The 20,130-nt window shown below is 39.3% G+C and overlaps 1 protein-coding gene across 1 annotated transcript in view; it reads right to left on the bottom strand.

Annotated features, from left to right (window-relative positions):
* Positions 1-20,130, bottom strand: part of LRP2 (LDL receptor related protein 2) — a 201,182-nt gene that overhangs the window by 71,908 nt on the left and 109,144 nt on the right. Inside the window, exons 32-38 of the mRNA XM_079781761.1 lie at positions 16,487-16,653; positions 15,376-15,519; positions 11,246-11,355; positions 7,399-7,576; positions 5,836-6,049; positions 3,581-3,820; positions 430-618 (exon numbers count right to left, since the gene is read on the bottom strand). Of these exons, the coding sequence (XP_079637887.1) occupies positions 430-618; positions 3,581-3,820; positions 5,836-6,049; positions 7,399-7,576; positions 11,246-11,355; positions 15,376-15,519; positions 16,487-16,653 (1,242 nt within the window). The remainder of the gene's footprint in view (positions 1-429; positions 619-3,580; positions 3,821-5,835; positions 6,050-7,398; positions 7,577-11,245; positions 11,356-15,375; positions 15,520-16,486; positions 16,654-20,130) is intronic.

The following is a 20,130-nucleotide window of genomic DNA, read 5'->3' as shown; positions in this document are numbered from 1 at the left end:
GGATAACACTCAGTGCTACCTATTTTTATAGAATGGCATTATATTCTAAAAATTATAACACATTTAATACATTTTATTCTCAGTGTACCATTAAAAATTAGTAGTATTTCAAAGTTAAGCTTGTGAAACAGTGCAACTATTAATGTAATACTGGGTCAGGCATTTCAATAGAACTACAATAGAGAAAGTACCCAATCAAAGAGGATTTTATAAATTAACAAGAGGAAGCAATTAATAATTTGGCAACTAAAATTTCTCAGCTATAAAATAAATAGTTGCCATTTCATGGTTTAGATTATATTTTAATATCAGAAAAAAAAAGATCTGTAGCATGTATAATGTTAGATTAAACTTTCTAGAATAAAAGAAGGTAATAGAGATACAAATATAAAAAGGTTTTTCAATAAAATCAGTATATAGTTTACCTACCTGCTACCCAGTCCACTGCAATACCTCTTACTCCATTTTCTCCTATCCCTTGTGTAATGACGTTTGTAAAATTAGACCCATTGGGTTTGATTCTACGGATTGCATTATAAGATTTCTCAGAGATGCTAAAATCACACCAATAAATAAAGCCAGAAGATACATCAACATCCACATGCAGTGCATTTCGTCCTAGAATATTTAAGAAAAGATCATTAAGGCTCTAGCTGAAAGTAGAACTTTTAAATGCCTGCTCTTCCCCTCAAACCCTCGTTCCCAACGCCCTGTTCTGCCTATGCCCCCATTACAAATAAAACTATTTGATTCCCAGTTGCAATAAGCAAACCTACCATCCAGATGTTGGTTTCTCACATTTCTCACAATAAGAAGCACTGGCTCCTGGGAGAAATGGCTGATTATAGTTTTGGAGTGGGAAGGTATGAGGTGAGCCTGGAACATCTTAAGAAGCAAGGAAGCACTCAAATACTAATGGCATCATGTCAAAAGAACAGAGGCAGGCCGCCTAGCCGGTGTGCTCAGTGGTTGAGCATCAACCTATGAACCAGAAGGTCAGGGGTTTCAGTCTTGATCCCCAGTATGTGTGTGTGTGTGTGTGTGTGTGTGTGTGTGGTGGGGGGGGGGGGGTGCAGGAGGCAGCCAATCAATGATTCTCTCTCATCATTGATGTTTCTATCCCTTTCTCCCTCTCCCTTCCTCTCTCTGATATTAATAAAATACATGTTAAAAGAAAAAAAAAAAAAGAATACAGGCAGCCACTTCAAGAGGTTCTCCCTGGTCAACATGGATCAACTGGAGCCTCAGAAGAGTAATTATGTCAAATGATTTATAAAACATTGAATTAAAAAAATAAAAATAGGATAGCTCTCCTAGAAGAATATCATCATACCTAATAAAATGGTAATATGCAAATTACCATCACTCCGCTACGCCCACGATTGGGCCGGCTGGAGGCGTGGGGGGCGGGACTCAGGGTGGCCGATTGGCTGGCGTTAGGAGCGGGGGGCGCGGACTCGCGAGTCCCCGACCCCCGCGCCTCCCGCTGGCTTAAACGGCCGGCGCTGCTTAGGCGGGCGCTGCGGAAGACGCTGGTTGCGCAACTCGGGTGGCCGATTGCGTGGCTGCCAGCACCAGTTTTCCACCAGCAGCAGTTTTCCTCTGGCCACCCGCCCGATCGGAGCGCCTCCCGATCGGAGTTCCTCTCGGGGTGGCCGATCGTGCTGGCGGGAGGCGCTCTGATCGGCAGGTGGCCAGAGGAAAACTGCTGCTGGCGGATAACTGGTGCCGGCAGCCAGGTGAAGGAAAAGTCTATTGCACGAAACTTCGTGCAACGGGCTCCTAGTTATCTTATAAATGTAGAAGAAATGATAGAATAAGAAAATCACCATTTTGCAATCCTAATTAAATAATCATTTCAGACAAGGATCATCAATAACTACTAAAACCAATGGGTAAAAGGCACTTGTGAAGCAAAATATCCACAGAGTGTTAAAGTGTGATGCCAAAAATTTCACACAAATTACCAAGGGAAAAATATACTTTTTAAAAGGTAGGGATTTTATGGTGACTACCTTAACCAAGTGATCAAGTTTTAAGTATCACTAAGAGAAGAACAATTTTTTTTCTTCTTAGTAAGATTCTGTATCAAGAACATAGCATCACCATGAAGTATTCTTGCCAAATGTATTCAACTCCAATCTAATCAATTAGACCTAAGTTTCATTTCTTGAGAAATGCTAAGTAAAACTGAATAACAGGTTAAGTGACAACAGACGGAAATAATGAGACAAATCCTCTAACCAGTCTGTCACTTAAAAAAAAAAATCAGGGGCAACTACTATAGATCAAAAGAAACTAAAAAGACATTCCAAATATAATGCATGAATCTTGATTAGATCTTGGCTGCAACACAACAGCTATAAAAAATTTTCTGAGGCAAACTACAGAAATATAAATATGAATATTGGTGACAATGTCCGTAAAGAGTGGGGCAAACGTAGGTTTACAGTTGTGAGTTCATGAAACAAATTTATTCTTGCATCATTATTTAATAATTATTGTATTCTTCCCCATATGAACAACTGTAAACCTACGTTTGCCCCGCAACCACACACAAATTGAGAGCTCAAATGTGGTCACAATTGTTGAATCTAGATAAGCACATAAGAATGTTTAACTGTACCTTTCAACTTTTCTGCACTTGAATTTTTTCAAAATGAAAAGCTGGGAGGAAAAATTTATTGATTTTATAATATCTTTACAAGATAGTAACTTGGATGCATTACTTTTTAAATGTGAGAAAACAAAGATGTGTCAGGAGAACATGTGATGGTCATGAAGCAGGAGTAGGTGTGGTGCCAGACACCTTCATCTATGCTTTTCTATCTCTTCTGACCATTTCTCCCAACGTTCATTCCCTTCATCCTTTGTCTTCTATTTCTACCTTTTATTTCTATCATTAGCCTGTGACACTCTCCTTCTCATGCTACTAAAACTTAGTTCCTCTTTTGGTAGCATACATCTAGAAACCTCTGGGCTCACCTCGGAAGCAAGTGATCATTTTATACATTCACCGTATATAAGCCTAAAGTGCTGCAAAAATATAGTTACTAAGGAGAGACTAACACTTTCAGCTCATTTATTTCAAGTCATTAAATATATATTGATAATGATATTTCATTATCATTCTAAATAATAGTATACTTTCTACCCTAAATCTCCATTAATACTCAGAAATAGGTCCAGTTCACCTGACCATCAAGTCTGTAGTACTTCTTGCAACCTTATGCTACATTCTATATTGTTCTAGGACTGTCATTCTCACTGTGGTCCATGGACCAGTAACATCAGCATGTCCTGGTAACTTGTTAGAAATGCAGTTCCTCTAGCCCTACCCCAGATTACTAAATCAGAAAAATCTGTGGATAGGGTCCAGGTCTGTGTTTTAAAAGCCGTCCAATTCTGATGCATACTAAAATTTGAGAAACACTTGAGGCTGAACCAGTTTCTTTAAAGGGAAAGAAAGACAAGATTCATTATATACTGAACCCAAACATGGAAAAATGCTTTGCAGCACCAAAGATTTCCATATGGCACCAGATGAAGTCAAATCTTACTCATACTGTACTCGACATACCTTGGCCTGCCACTGGGACCATGGCTTCTGAATGATCAGACAGGTCCAAGCTAAAGCCTCTGATTGCAGACAGCATTGAAACAACAATGAAAGAGCTGTATGGAGAGCAGGTCTGATGATCAGGATTGAGTTTAAATCCAGTGGCACAGGCACATGAGAAGAGTCCTCCCGGTACCGGCAGGCACATCTGCTGACAGGCATTCACGTTGTTGCTACAGCCATTTGAGGATCCAGCAGAGCCTGAATGAAATAAAAAATCAGTGACCCTTACTTGCCTCTCCATCTCAAACTTTTAAAATTGGGTCACCAAATAATTCATTATAAAAATTAATAACAAAATATGAGGGGTGGGGAAAGATTAACCAAAGAACTTATATGCATATATACATAACCCAATGAACACAGACAATAGTGTGGTGAAGGCCTGGGGGGGGGGGGGAGGATCTGTAATACTTTTCAGATCAATTTTTTAAAAATATGATATCTGAGTGCACAATTTAAAAAACAATAGTAGAAAAACTAGAGCTTATACAACTAACACCTAAAGGTATGAAAACAGGACCACGGTTGTTATCTACACTAATAAAAGAGAAACATGAAAATTAACCATCACTCCACTATGCCAAGCCATGCCCACCAGCCAATCAGGAGCGAGTATGCAAATTAACCCAACCAAGATGGCGGCCGGCCATGGAGCTGGAGCAAGCAGGAGGCTTGGGTTGCCACGGCAATGGAGGAAGCCAAGCTTCCCGCCCACCCTGGCTTGCCCTGAACTCCGCTCAAGGCTACAAACTTTCAATTATAGAAGATAAATAAATCCTAGATACTTGCTTCCAGCTGGCCCTGGCCTCTGCTCAAGGAGGCACTGAAAAGAAAAAAAGGAAGAGCTGGGACCTTGGGTCGCCGGAGGGTGATCAAGCCAGGATGGGATAGCAGGGGCCAGTGGGGATAAGCAGACCAGCAGGGGGGCCAGTTGGGGGTGAGCAGGCCTTCAGTGGGGGTCAGTTGGAGGTGATCAGGACAGCAGGGGGGGGGCAGTTTGGAGTGAGCAGGCCAGCAGGGGGCTAGTTGGGGGTGATCAGGCTGGCGGGGGAGCTTTTGGGGGTTAGCAGGCTGAGGCGAGCAGGCCATCAGGCAGAGTGCTTAGGGGCAATCTTGCAGGCAGGCAGGCAGGTAAGCGGCTGGAGCCAGCAGTCCCAGATTGTGAGAGGGATGTCTGACTGCTGGTTTAGGCCCAATCCCTATAAACCAGTAGTAGGACATCCTTCAAGGGGTCCCAGATGGGAGAGGGTGCAATCCGGGCTGAGGAACACCACCCCCCCCTCCATGCACGAATTTCGTGCACCAGGCCTCTAGTTGTATAATAGAGAATGGAGCATCAGTTAATTGTATTAAATGACAAGTGGTTGCTTCTGGAAGAACAAATCATGCAAGAATTAGGGTGATCAGTATACAAATTCTAATCTTTTTTTCCCCCATCTTGGCCTATGTACTAGCATTTAAAATGATATTCATTTAAATATATGATCAACAATGTGATAGGCATTTGTTATAAAATATATTAAATAAGAGTATTGAAAGGTTTTTTCCACATGCAATAAATATAATACCATTGACAACCAAGGTAATAGAACAGCAAATTGTTTGATCATCTTTGGTCAGTCACTAAAAGCTATAAAATATGTCAAAACTATAAAAATAATCTTTAGATCATAATTTAAAGGGGCAAAACAAGTTAGATTATTTCTGGAAAAAAATATGTTGAAGTAGGCAACATGTAAAAGTATTCCTTTTAAAATTAAAAATTCTATCCTTTTAACACTTTCCCAGCAGTCATCCAATTAATACATAGTAAGCAATATTCCAGAACTCTTCTAGTTACTGGGTAGAGAGCATGAAACAAGACAAACAAAGTAACTGTCCTTATGGAAGTTATATTCTAATGAGAAACTCAGGCAATGAACCAATCGATAATATGTCAGCGAGTGCTGTGAAGCAAAAGCAAAGTAAGGAGTTGGGGGAAGCAAAGTAAGTGATGGGGGAAGAATGGGAATGAGCTCACTCTGAAGTCAATCTGGCCTTTCAGAAGACAGATTAGTCTCAGACACTTAGCCACACTTAAGACATGGTTATCATTTTTAAAATATTTGGGGTAATTTCAATTTGCATGCATGTGCATGTACATTGGTCTGTGTGTGTGTGTGAATATACATTGTACATCCATGGATGTGTATGTTTCGGTGACAAATACTTACTGCGTCTGTGGTAAACGCGAAGTCCCCTCAGATTTGGAGTATTATCTCGCAAGACTACTTTGTTGGCCCCAGTGGACTTGTCAACTCTTTCAATGACCTCATAATGCTCATCCGTATAATAGAGGAAGGAACCGTAGACAGCAATTCCCCAGGGGTGGGAAAGATAGTTTACCAGGACCATTCGACTGGTGCCATCCACGTTTCCCCTTTCAATCTAAAAGATCAGAATTTTGTTACTGACTGATTCATAGTAAAATGAGAGGAACTTTTAAAACTAATATAACTGACTCTGTACTTTTTACAGAACTCATACTTTACAGAAATTTTTCATATCTATTTTCTGATTTGATAGCCACAACTATACTAAGCAGTTGGCCAGGCAGATGCCACTGTGCCCATTTCATTGATAATGAAGCTGGAGTTCAAATAAGCCAATCAATTTTCTCAGGTGGCATGGTGAAGAAATGGGTACCAAACCTCTTTCATCCCTAAATGTGATATTCTGGTCAAAGATACACAATCACTGTCTCCTTAAATAAATCCAACGGTGGGCCATTACACAGGAGTTGACTGACCCTGCATTTATCATCATCAACAATTTCTGCAACGGGGATAGGAAACGTGATCCCTACAGTCATAGAAGATAGCAAGACTGGTGGGGCAAAGGTAGTGTTGGTAGAGCAGAACAGGTAACAAGCCTTAGTCAAAACGACTTGGTAAACTAAAAAATGTGCCAAAAATGAAGTTCCTTCTGGAAAATGACAAGTGGTTGCTTCTGAAAAAACAACAAGCTGTAGACACAGCTGGTCTGGTTTCATTCCAAAAACTTGTCTCAAGTGCTTCCTCTGTGCCAGGATCTGAACTGAGTACTGACAAGAGAGACAAACAAGGTCTGGCCCACTGCCTCACAGGACACGGGAACCCAGCAGTTGAAAAAGCAGGTTGTGCCTTAAGAACTGACAGAAGTCCCAGAAGGCTAGAGCACAGGGAATAAGGTTGGAGGGGATCTGCTGAAGGAGTAATCTGGAGCAGATTAGCTGACCAATTCAGCTGAAGTGTTTGGAGCTACTTCTCTATGCCGGCGTTCTAGGCTGAGCGATTATCAAACCTATTTGTTGTGGTTTTATGAAGGCAACGTGTCTCCATCATGAAAGCAGGTCAGATAATGAGGGACATGGTCTAGTCAAGGTAAGAGAGAGAAGTGGCTCAGAAGGGGGGAGGTGGCAGAAAAAGGATGGACCTGAGAAAAGAGGCAGAGGACAAGGATTTTGTAATGATTACGGATGGACATGGTTGTTAGAGTGAAGGAGAAATAGGAGGTTCTAGCCTGGGAGAAAGGATGGAGAGTCACACCAGCAACAAGCTCACACGTTCAGAAGGGCAGAGCAGAAGTAGAAATGGGAAGGTGAGTGCTGTGTGGGTCACGCTAAGTTATATGCAGAAATCATAGCATGTGACAAGAGCTTCCTCACCACTGCACACATTCCAGACAGCTCAGAATAATCAGTATCAGCTTCATGAGCTCATCAAGGAAGACCAACAAGACTAAAAGGATGCTCATACCACTCCCCTGCTGGTGACCGCCCAGTAGAGTTTCTGATCCTCGATATCAAGAGTGAGAAACTCCAGGTGTTCCAGGTCTCCAGTGAAGAGGGTCTTTGGAGATGTGCCATCCATGTGAGCACTTGCAATCTTTGCAGGAACTCCACTGTCAGTTCCTTGGTCTGACCAGTACAGTTTCCTACAACCATGAAAAACACCAGTATTAATGAAATAGAAGGTGTATTAGAGTAAATGGCATCTCCAACTTCAATATTTAAATTAAAATGTATATTTCTTTTCCTCAAAATGCACATAATTTAGTGGAGGAAGTCTGATACATCAATATTTAAAAAAAAACACACACACACACAATGTGGAGGAGTACTTAACCAGAATCAATGTCTATATATCTCCTAGCTATTGCTGGGGCAGAGGCCATTTTAAATAATATCTTATCCAGGGGGATATCGTCCACCATTAGTGTGTGATCCTTTAGCTTTGTCAGGTAGGTTGAAGGTTTATGACTGAGAAGGAGCCTACTTCAACAGTCAATCACTTTCAAAGAATCGCATATTGCCCAGTACACAGGGAAGGACAAAGCTAATGTGAAAGTTGTTGAGTACCTCCCTGCTCCTCTCAGGCTTCTTATTTAATTCTTTAAATCATCATCTATCACAAGACCATCTACTTTCTTATCTAATCTGATTCCTTTGATGAAAAATACAAAACAATAGAAGAAAAAAATAATACTTTTCTGAGAATGGAATCCCACTGGCATGCTGATATCAGGATATACAACTTTTCCTACCTTTCCATTTCACAATGAACTAGACTCCATATATACACATGAACCCCAGTTACCACAGAGAATTGCCAAATCCATGATATACCAAAGTTTATCAAAATATAAGAAGGGCAGGTTTCCAATGAAGACATACTTCTAGAATTGAATCCAAGCTTTAATTTCTTTCTATCTCTTCTGCCATAGCCACAATAGACAATCCTCTTCACTCTTTTCTCACAAGTCCTTACCCTTCTTAATTACAATCATCTTCCACTACCAATCCATTATAATCATCCCATGAATCTCATCCTCAAGTCTAAACTTCTCTCCCTCTAACTTCTCAAACTCTGAAATTCTCTGCTTTGACAAACTCTCCCATCTCACCCCTGCTCCTATTTTATTTCTCCCATTGAAGCTTCTTGGCCCTTAAAACTCGCTTGAACTCCCAAACCTCCAGTCCTTCTATGCCTGGACTTCATCTGTAACCATTTAAATAATATTCTTATTTATTCTCTTGATCTCCCATTGTGCCTACCTTGTTAAACACCAACCCTGCATTCCTGTCATTATTTTCTTTCTCCTCTCCCATTCCAGGTTTTCAAAAGTTTGCTGAACAAAGTTACAAAACTCTTGTGAATTCTGAGTTCACTAAAATTTAAGCTTCCTAATCTTAGCTGAGAACAATCATCCCTAGCTCACTGTATCATGTTCTCCTTATCAATTCTTTCAAGGTCATTTCTACTCTAATTCCTGGCCCATTATTTTCACTCTCAATTATTTCATCACTGACTTTTCATCTGCTCTTAAAAAATATGCTCAGGTTTCCCTATTCTAAAATTTTTTTCCTGTTACATTTTGACCTACACTTGTTCATCTTTTTCTAATTTTTCAATACCAAACTCCTAAAACAAGTAGTTGCACTTCCTCACCATTCTTTCATTGTTTAGCTCCTTTATATTTCCAGTGAACATCCTCTGTCACATGTCACCAGCAACTCTATAATTGCCTCAACGCTTTATTAGTAATCATCCACAGAAATCATTTTCTGCAACATCTGATTCAATAACATTGACCATAACCTTCTGAAGATTTTTCTCTTCACTGAGCATCCAAAACATTATATCCTTGAGTGTCTATCCTATTTCTTTTCCCAATTCCCCTAAAAAAATCATTGCCTCCCAATCCAACTGGGCTTCTCTTAGTAATCTCAGCATGCCCTCCCTTTTCTGCCCCTGCTCTTGACTTTCCTTCCTTCATAGAATGGAAGATATCTTCAAAGTCGTTCTACCAGGTGAAATTTTATGTATCTTTTAAGAGCCAGTACAAATAGCATCACTTCCATCAAGCTGAAAATTTCTCTCTGCAGAACTATCATCCCAATTTTTTTTTTGGTCTCTCTTATGGCTTTTAATCATATATACACCTGGGTAATTGTTATTTAAGCACAGGACTTATCCAATTTACCAAGCTATAAATGCTTGAAGTTACTAAATTATAGATTATGACTTTAATAATCTTTGTATATAACCCTGACCTTGGCAGAGACTGCTTTCACTTGTCAAAATCAGTGTCTTCCTCTTCTTTATTGGTTAAAAGCTGGCTACCTTGCCTAATGACTGAATTCTAACAGAAGGAATGTGAGCAGAAGAAGTAGAATGTACTCCTTGTAGGCGTGGCTCATAAAAACTACCCAGCACATTCTTGAATGCTCTTCCTTTTCCTGCTCAAAAGATTTCAACACCCAGGATGACCTTGAGAATCTCCAACTGAAGACCTGATCAGCCTGGGTCCCTGAATGACCGTATAGAATAGAGCTTCTCCCACTTTCTACCCAAACTCCACTGCCCAAATGAAAGACAAATAAACTTCTATTTTCTTTGAGCCATTATACATTTGAGTTTGTTTCAATAGTTGTTAACTGATCCTAAATAATAGACCACCCAATAATGGGAGTTTGATGAATAAAAATGTTTGATGAATGAATAATACATGTGTTTACGTTTCAAAAGTAGAACTTTAAATCTAAGGTGTTCCTTTGTCTAGAAAGGATAACTGAAAACTAGGGCAAGTCAGCAATCATGGAATAGAATTTTTACTTTTAATACCCTGTAAAATTGAGATTGATTTGCACATCATCCTTACTTGAAGCAGAGAGCTAATACAAATTGCTTCTTCAGTTCCCTTCCAGGACTGAGAATCTGCTGTCAAGCAGAAAATCAAAATACATGTGGGATGTTTTAACTGTTTTTTTTAAAAAGTCAATGCTCTTATTTATAATTTATCATTCTAGTTTATAATACAGTATAAAATAAAATAACTAATCAAAGAGACCAGAGGACTCTAGTCCATATCACTAATTCCATTCTATCCTGTTCTTCCTGCCCCTGTCCTCTTTCCACTCCAATCCTGACCAATCTTTCTGAAATACAGACTTGGTTCCATCACTCCCTTCCTCCAAATTCCCTGCTGGCTCCTTATTTCTCTAAAGAAGCAAGTTCAACTCCTCAGCATGACATGAAAGCTCTCCAAGATTTGTCCCCAAAAGACTTTATCTGCTATATCTCCCATCTGGTGAACTGTCCCCTGCTCTAAGTCTCTAGCTCCAGCTCTCTGCACAAGCACTCTAAATACCACCCTCACGCTTCTGCACCTTCAATGCTCAGTTGGCTTCAAGTATCACTCCCCAGTTACAACCCATTCTCCACCTACTAGAAGCCTTCTCTTCCTACAAGGTCTTTTTCAAATATTATCTAACCCGTTAAAGTTTTCCACATTCACTCACAATCAGAATGTATTGCTCATTCTTATAATTCTATTTTTAAATCCCTGAAATTATTGCTTGTTTGGAATTAATTTTTAGTCCAATGTTATTAATTTGAAGAACACAGAACAAAAAATATATTATATCCTTCACATTAAATATACCACAAAGCTATTTCTCTTTCTCACTGAGATCTATATTTTTCAAATATTGGCATATGAAATCAGAAAATGTCCTAGGTCTGAAATCTTCCATTTTATCAGATCATAATATTTACAAGAATGGTGCTGTATAGAAGGCATGTGCCGTTTATTGACACTCACCCGTTAGCAGGATCAATAGTTATGCCAACTGGAAAACCAACGCCAAGAGCTGTCCCATCGTTGGTAATCAATGTTTTCCTGTATCTGACATCTCCCCTGAGTGTCAAAACCTAGAGCATAAAGTCACTTATTAGAACTGAATTTCATAAGGGGAAAACAGAGAAAGTTGAGATGAAGGAGAACTTAAGACACAAAGAATGCCAAAGCATGATTAGGGACAAATGGGAGGTTATGGAGGAGGTTCAGAAATTGCATTTCTGGGCTCAAAGAAAATCCTCTCAATAGAAAATGAGAGCAAGAAAAGTAAAATCACCGCTCAAATTCCTATTTTCAATTCACCTAAATTTCAGGAGGGGAAATGTATATGAAGAAACAACAGACTCAAATAACTGCTAGAAAGAAACTACAAAAACCGCCTTCAGAAAAAGAAAATTCTGGAAGACAAATGGGTATCCCACAGCTCTCACGCATCAGAGTAACCAGGCCATAGCACCTAGTAGCCCATCACTACAAACACAGGGTGAATTCACTCAGAGTTAAAGTGAATTCTGTTCCAAGATTAACTTAAAATTCAGGAGTTCAAATCCCTGCCCTGCCAGCTCTGACTGTATGACCTGAGGCAAGTAAATTTATTTAAACTTAGTTTCTTTGTCTTTACAAAGTGGGTGACAATGGCATCTTGTACACAGAGCTCACAGGACAACGAGGTAACACACACATGGTAACTGACACAAGTGTGTTTAATAAATGTTTCCTGTTTTTGTAGTGGTCCACTTATTGGGCACTTAGTATGCACAGGCATTATGTTAAACATTATTGGATAATCCTCTGGCTAATCCTGTGAGGTAGATACCATTATGCCCATATTATAGAAAAAGAGGCCTAAAAGATTTAGTGTCTTTCCCAATGCTATTTTTAATTATTATTGCTATTATGTAATGATCACAATGCTAAAGAACCCTGACATCACAGAGAAATATGGATTACTGGACTAGAAGCAGTTTTTCTAGAAGCAAGGCTATTTTAATAGGCACCTGAGATTAGTCTGAGGGTAGAAACAGCTAGTAAGAAATTAGAAAATATCTGTTGATTTGCATGAAGGTCTTTCTATAAAATTGTTTTTCAGTACAAATAGTTATTTGTATATCTGTGTTTATGTTTCTCTCTGTGTCTCTACATGTATTTCTCTCCCTCTTTCTCCCCCCAACCACCACACACACACACACACACACACACACCCTTCTCTCTCTTTCACACTTCTCTCTAAAATTTTCTCTGATAACTTTCTTTCTCTCCTACTTAGACTAAGATAATTTTTCTCTTTTCAATTAGCCTCTTTCTACTATAATTTCTCTCTGTTTCCTAGGCTTACAGATCTCTTTATTTCAAAGGAAATTTCCTTCCTTGTTTTGCCGAGTATGTCAAGGCATTCTGTCAGCTTCACTTTCCAGCTACAAAATTGCTATTAGTGAATGGGCTTACAGCTACCCCTAGTGGAAAACAGTTTCTCAAATGTTTCTCTTTTACCCTGAAATGGGACTTGAACCTGAATTACTCTTGTGCTGGAACGGATATTATACAGGTAAACAATGAACACTATTCTTGTTTTCTTAAGCAAGCTAACATTCTCCTGGAAGAGTCACAGTTGATAGCAACAAAGGAGAAAAACAATAAAAACACTAGAAAGGCAATTTACCTTTGAGTCATTATTGTCAGGGGTCTTTATGGATATTCTAAATATATTTGTGAATTTATTTATTAGGGAATTAGGGCACTGTCTTCATAGGTCACCTTAGTGTCATGAAGTACATTTACTTATTGAGCTACTAACCCCATTTTACAGGTAAGGAAAGAGAGGCTCAGAGAAGTTAAGTAATTTTCCCAAGGTCAAACAGCCTGTGAGTAGAGAAAACACACTGCTCTCCCCAGTCACATAATGCATCTTCATATCTCAGGGTTTTGAAAAGAGTGTTTTTCTCTATCTTGGCTGCCTCTTCCTACTTCTCCATTTGATAGAAATAAATATTAGTCATCCTTTAAGACTCACCTCAACAATAACCTCTGCCCCCAACCACACAGCACTTTATATTCACTGCTCGTGCCATACAGAACTTACCATACTGGAGCAAAGGTACTTATGTGTCTAGCACTCAGATGTGTGAATCATTCAAAAGCAGAAAAAAGTGTTTTATTTATCTTTGAATGACCATGAGACTGATCCATAGAAACCATTTACTTGTGTTTGTTGAATGAATGAGCATGCAAGTCAGGCTCAAAGCCAGGTCTTTAGATTCCAGAGCAAATTGTCTTTCCTCAGTACCTCACTGCATTGGGGAACAATTACAAACTTCAGGTTTATATGGATAAAGCAGCCTTACCCATACATACACATGTGCGCGGCCACACTCAGCTATTCAACTGGTACCTCTCATTCTACCTAACACTGATAGCGGAGACATACTTCCTGCTCTTGGAAAAGTAGAAGGGAAGACCCCCATTTACAAGGCAAGAGACCAAGAGATAGAATAAGAGCAGATTGTCATTTAGAATTAAGATAGCTTTGCACTGAGTGGAGTCTAGAGAGATGTAAGTTCCATATTAAGGGTCGTGGGCTGTAAATTTTGCCCATGTTTTGATGGAAGGTGATATTTTCAGTTGACATGAACAAGTATCTTCTGTCATCGACAAAGGGGGTTAAAATCAGACCAATTGCTGGAGTTGTGATTTGTAACAGGGCAAAGTTAGAACACTGCCCAGTTAAGCCAAATTCTTAACTTCTATGGACTTCAAGTTGTTATTTTAAAAACGAAGGGCTTGCCCCAGCTGGTTTGGCACAGTGAATAGAGCGTCAGCCTGTCGACTGAAGGGTTCCGGGCTCGATTTCAGTCAAGGGTACGTGCCCCGGTTGTGGGCTCAATCCACCGTAAGGGGTGTGCAGGAGACAGCCGATCAATGATTCTCTCTCATTACTAATGTTTCTATCTCTCTCTCTCCCTCTCTCTTCCTCTCTGAAATAAATAAAAATATATTTGGGGGGGAAAAAAACAATGAAGGGCTTGAAACAGATGACCCTCCAAGTATCCCCTCGTGTTAAGAGTTGATGATTCTTACCCCGTTTGATAAATTCTGGGGGATTAATGTTTGTGCATATTGCAATTGTCCCCCTCAATGTGAATGGTTACTACACTTGCCTGCACTTGGGAATGTTGTGAGGATTAAATGAGATGATGTTTGTGGAAGACCTTTGTCAACTGTAAAGCACTGTCTGGCGTGAGCTCCTCCTATCTGCTGTAAATTAGCCACTTGGTTGCTATATGCCTTCCTCATCTGTGGCATTTTTCTTTCTGAAGGTCCCAAAGAGAACGACCTTACTAGCTGGTGCCTAATCCAGAGCAGTGACTGTCACTCTACACAGCCCTGCTCATGGGCCCTCTCACAAGACCCTCCCTTTGCTTTAGGAATTTTCACTTTCAAAATTATTATAAATTAATAATCCCCCACATGTTTCAACTTTGTCCCAGAGTGGAGAAAACCAATACTAGTCAAGTTACTTCTGATCTACTTCATGTGATTTCATACCTGCACCCCATCTAGAATTTCTTCTGGGAATTAGAGTTAAAAAAGAACAGTTATCGCAGAGTAGAGAGTATCAAAGGAATCAGAATCAAGTTTCTACTTTCTGTTTCACTGTTAGAAAAACTATATTGGAGCCATAGAAAGATTTCCATCTTAGAACAGAGGTAACCTATAAATTAGGTTTACTACTAAAATAGCATTGAAGATTTGATGAGAAGAGATAGTGAAAACTCCCTGCTATTATAATCTTGCTTTTATGCTGAATTCTTACATAATTTTTTATTTATTGTTTTATATAGTTTTATAAAATATCTCAAATCCTCCTAACAGGAACAAGTTAGTATTGATAGCTAGGAGGAAACAAAATAGGTCAGTAAAAAGTTTCAAAAATTTATTTTTAAGTTGGTTTTCCTCCTTAGCTTTGATACAAATATCCCTTCACTTTTGTTTCTGCTTTAAAACAATTTCAAAATTCCATAGAAGTGTTTCCTGAGAATAGATTTTAAGTGAATCAGAAACTAGTGTTTGTGTACAGAGTATTATGGAATCATTACCTCAATTGACTGAGTCCCGGGATTGGTGTAATAAAGGTTTCTTGATATCCAGTCTAAGGCTAGGCTCATAGAGGAGCCCAAACTAGACAGAGGAACAAACACAGTCCTGTTGGTGCCATCTGTCTTCACTCTGTGAATTTCACCCTAGAGAGAAAGACATGGAGAAGTGAGCTGTTTGAAGGCCACATCTTCTCCATGAAAATACTTCCTTCGCTGTGGCTACTGACGGCTGCTATGTTTCTTTAAACTCCTCAGACTTGGAGAAGAGGCCAAGGTTCGGCACCATTGGGTGGCCTCACTGTGTACAATGCTAATGCCAGCCACACTTAGAAAACACTTGATTTCACTTGTGTCACGGGAATACACAGGCTCACCATTCAGACTATCTCTGATACTGGCTACAGAGACTTATTTGTTAATTACCACTGGCCAGAGTCATAAACATAACCCAAGTCACAGGCGAGAATCAGGAGGCCAGAAGTATGTTTTGCACAGTGGGGACGAATAGCAAACACAAAGATCTTCTCTCGCTCCCTCATTTGTATTCTCTTTGCCCCTTCCCCACCCTAAAGGGTGAGGAGGGGGCGCAATGGGAAAGCGATTGGAGAAGTTTTATGTTTATCCTTGAGGCAAAGATCTGAATGAGGGCCCCAGCAGTCACAGCAAATGCTTTCCTGAAATCCCTAGGGAGCTCCTGCTTTTTGTCTTGAGTTATGATCATTGTTATGTTAGTCTAATATCTTCTACAGGCTTAAAGCTCCTTAAGAACAATCTCTGTGACTGCTGCTTCTAGGCATGTATTCTGCAGTTGGAACCAGATAGTTCAGTGCAGGGCAAACAGTAAGCACTTAATAAGTACTTGCTGCATGAATAGAAAATGCCCAATAGCTTAAGTGTGCTTATTATTCTAAAGCTAAAGTGTTTTCTGATCTTTGCTCCAGGACAACCTCCCATTTATATCCCTCACTGAATCAAATAATAACTTAGTGGTAATTTAGTATTTCTGGATCATTGCCCTTTTATCCACCCAGCAAACGTTTGCCTATAAGGAGGTATCAGGGCAGGATCTGTGAAAACAAGTTACAGATTTTGAACGGTATTCAAAACTTACTGGATTCTCAACCCAATAGATGAATTCCTCTGAGTCATCAAATTCAACATCATAACCGTTCTGTATCCCTGATATAGGAACCATAGCATCATTGCTCTTCACCTCAGGATGAAGGGAGATTCCAAAAATTACACTGCGTCTTACAGTTATTAAGAAAGGTTGATTATCTGTGAAAATAGCAGAGTATCAGTCAAAATTATATCCCACTCTTCCCAGACACTTAGAGTAATGAAAGGCAGTGGATTGTTAACATCTTATGGAATAAAATATAATTGCAGCATTTCAGCAATAAATACAATGCACAGTAGGTATTATATCCTAAACGAAAGTGACTATGTCTGATTTACTCACTATTATATTCCCAGGGTCTGGTATATAATAGTTGCCTAATAAATATTTGTAACTAAATGAATGACCACAAAAATGAATAAATGTGTGGGTGCATAAGTGGATACATAAACAGTATCTTCTAAAGCTCTCAAAAAATATCTGTACATTGAAACTTAAACATCCTCATAATATTTTACTCAAACTATCAGTTCACTTAGTCTCCTTAATACAATGAAGTACTTTTTCAAAGATAATCTTGTCTTAGCTGTAGTCTCATTATTTTAAAAAAAATCTAAATGGATGAAATTCAAGAGTGGGTTTTATTTTATCACCAGAGGCACAGTGCACCAGTGGGGTCCCTCGGCATAGCCTGCAGGGCCAAAACCAGCAGTCCAACATCGCCTGCCGCCCCCGCTCATCCCGGCCCCGCTGCTGAGGGCTTGCACCCACCCAGTCAGTCCCAATGGAGAGGGGCTTGCGCTGCTGCAGCCGTGCTCACCAGCCGTGAGCCCTATGTCTGGTGCCCATCAGTCAGCCAAGCGGCACTCCCACTGTGGGAGTGCACTGATCACCAGGGGGCAGTTCCTGTGTTGAGCATCTGTCCCCCTGGTGGTCAGTGTGCATCATAGCAACCAGTCGATAAGTCGTTTGGTCCTTCGGTAGCTTAGGCTTTTATATACACTGAGTGACCAGATTATTATGATCTCTGAACGCATAATAATCTGGCCACTCAGTGTACTTCTCTTGAGTACCTCATTTATTTGATATCAAAGATACTATAAATTGTGCACCTGATCAGTTTTTCCCTTTGCACTGGCTGATAGAAAGCTCAGGGCAAATAGGTGGTTGATCTCCAGCAAAAGTCTAGAATACTTTTGGTACCCATTTGAGATACAAATACACTGAGTGGCCAGATTATTATGCGTTCAGAGATCGTAATAATCTGGCCACTCAGTGTATATAAATTTCTCCAAGAAGAGGAAAATGTGAGTTTGTGTTATGAAGACATATATGACATATAATTTTCATGGACTAAAGATAATGTTTCATTATTTTGATAATCTGAGAAGCTTTACATCTCAGCAGGATTGTTTTGACACTTTTATATATTGTTGTTGTTGTTAATCCTCACCCTAGAATATTTTTTCCATTGATTTTTTTTTTTTTTTTAAGGAGAGTAGAAGGGAGAGAAGGGGTGAGAGAGAAAAAAAAGCAAAACAAAAAAAACATCGATGTCTTACATCAATTGGTTGTTTCCCGCACGTGCCCCAACTGAGGCAGGGAAATGAGCCTGCAACTTGACCAGGAATCTAACCCAGGGCCAGTTGGTTTGCAGGCTGACACTCTATCCACTGAGCATTACTGGCTTAACCTTATTCCCTTAACCTTATCACTTAAGCATTTCCAAAGATATGCCAGACACTGAGTAAACACTATTGTAAAGGCTGGTGAACATGTAAATCAAGTAAAATGTTTTCATCTACAATTGTTAACAAGTCCTCTAAGTTTCTTGTTGAAAAAATGTGTAACTTTTAACACACACTGACACTCAGTTATCCAACTGGTACTGAGAAACCATTTGGGAAACTGAAAATTTTCCACCTCACTAAACTCGGCGCATGGTAAAACTACTAGTGGAATTTTTGTGAAACAATCAAAGGTACTATTTAGAATTGACATTTATCAATCACCATCATATAGTAATACTGATTACACCAATTCCCAACGCATAGTTCAAGAATCTGTGCTGAAAGAATGCTTTGTATCCAAAATGTCTATAGCCCAGTTTAATCTTCTGCTGAAAGACGATGAGGACACACTAAATTAAACAATGTCAGCAAATATTAGCTTCATAATAAGTCTGAAGAAAAATTGCAAATGCCAATCCCTTTGTAAGAATTACCAATAATTAAAATCTGTCATCAGGAAAGTATCATTGCAAAACATTACATGGAATAAGCCTACATCTGCATAATCTGTAAACACCATAAATTTCCTAGATTCAGCATATATTTTGCATTTGAAAACTAAATCTTCCTCTAGACTAGGACTCTAGTTTCTCTTACTTTAGGAATTTTTTATCAGTAAACATTCAATTTGAATTTATGTACAGCCATTTTTAGGAGTAGCAAAACAAATTCACTCCTCTTCACTGAGAAATGAAAGAAACTTAAATTTATAACTCTTTAGATTTTTAAGCAAAGATGAATGATTTTTTAAAATAATTTATTATAGCCCTAGCTGGTTTGGCTCAATGGATAGAGTGTCGGCCTCCGAACTGAAGGGTCCTGCGTTCCATTCCAGTCAAGAGCACATGCCTGGGGTGCTGGCTCCATCCCCAGAAGGGGGCGTACAAGAGGCAACCAATCAATGATTCTCATCATTGATGTTTCTATTTCTCTCTCCTTCTCCCTTCCTCTCTGAAATCAATAATTATGTATTTTTAAATAGATCAAGTACATATTCCAGAAGAAATCTCTTTTGTAGATTGACTACATCTTTTCCTTCCTTTCTTACTCCCTAAAGTACTTAACATAACCCTTCACATATCTTCAATCAACCCAGTAAAATATTTAGGGGTTAGGTAAAGATTAAATTGCTCAAATAATCACTTAAATATTTCATACAGTGGAAACATATTTTAGAGTATCAGATAATAATAGTAAAGGTATTGAAACTGGAGTGGAAGACCTAGGCTACAACACTCATCATTGGGCTATTGGCTATGAGAATAAAAATGAGATAAAGATCCTGAAAAATGAAGCCATACAGTGATGTCAAGACAAGTACCATATATTTCACTCATAGGCGGAATCTAATTAACTAACAAGCAAAACAGAGACAGAGCAGATTGACAGCTGTTGGGGATAGGGGTTGGGGGTTGTGTGGAGGAGTGGGGGGATTGAGAAAAAAAAGAGAAAACTCATGGACATGGACAGTGGCATAGTGATAGCTGGGGGGATGGACAATGGAGGGGGTACTGGGGGGATAAATAGGGATGGGAACAGACTTGACTTGGGGTGGTGAACACACAAGACAGTGTACAGATGATGTGTTGTGGAATTGTGCGCCTGAAACCTGTATAATTTTGTTAACCAGTGTCATCCCAATTAATTCAATAAAAGGAAAAGAAAAAGAAAAGAAATTTTTTAAAAAAAGAAGAATTTTGACTTAAGTGCAGAATTTGGAACTTTCCATTACCATTGCTTGTCTAACTGTAGCCAGGTAAGAGAAAATGGGAGGCTAGAACTGTTGAATCACATGCACACATAACATTAGCTTTATATTCAGAAATGATATAACAACTGAGTACT

Source organism: Cnephaeus nilssonii, assembly GCF_951640355.1.
Source record: "Cnephaeus nilssonii genome assembly, chromosome: 10".
In the NCBI taxonomy this organism is placed as follows: Eukaryota; Metazoa; Chordata; class Mammalia; order Chiroptera; family Vespertilionidae; genus Cnephaeus; species Cnephaeus nilssonii.
This window is presented reverse-complemented; position numbering and strand designations above follow the sequence as displayed.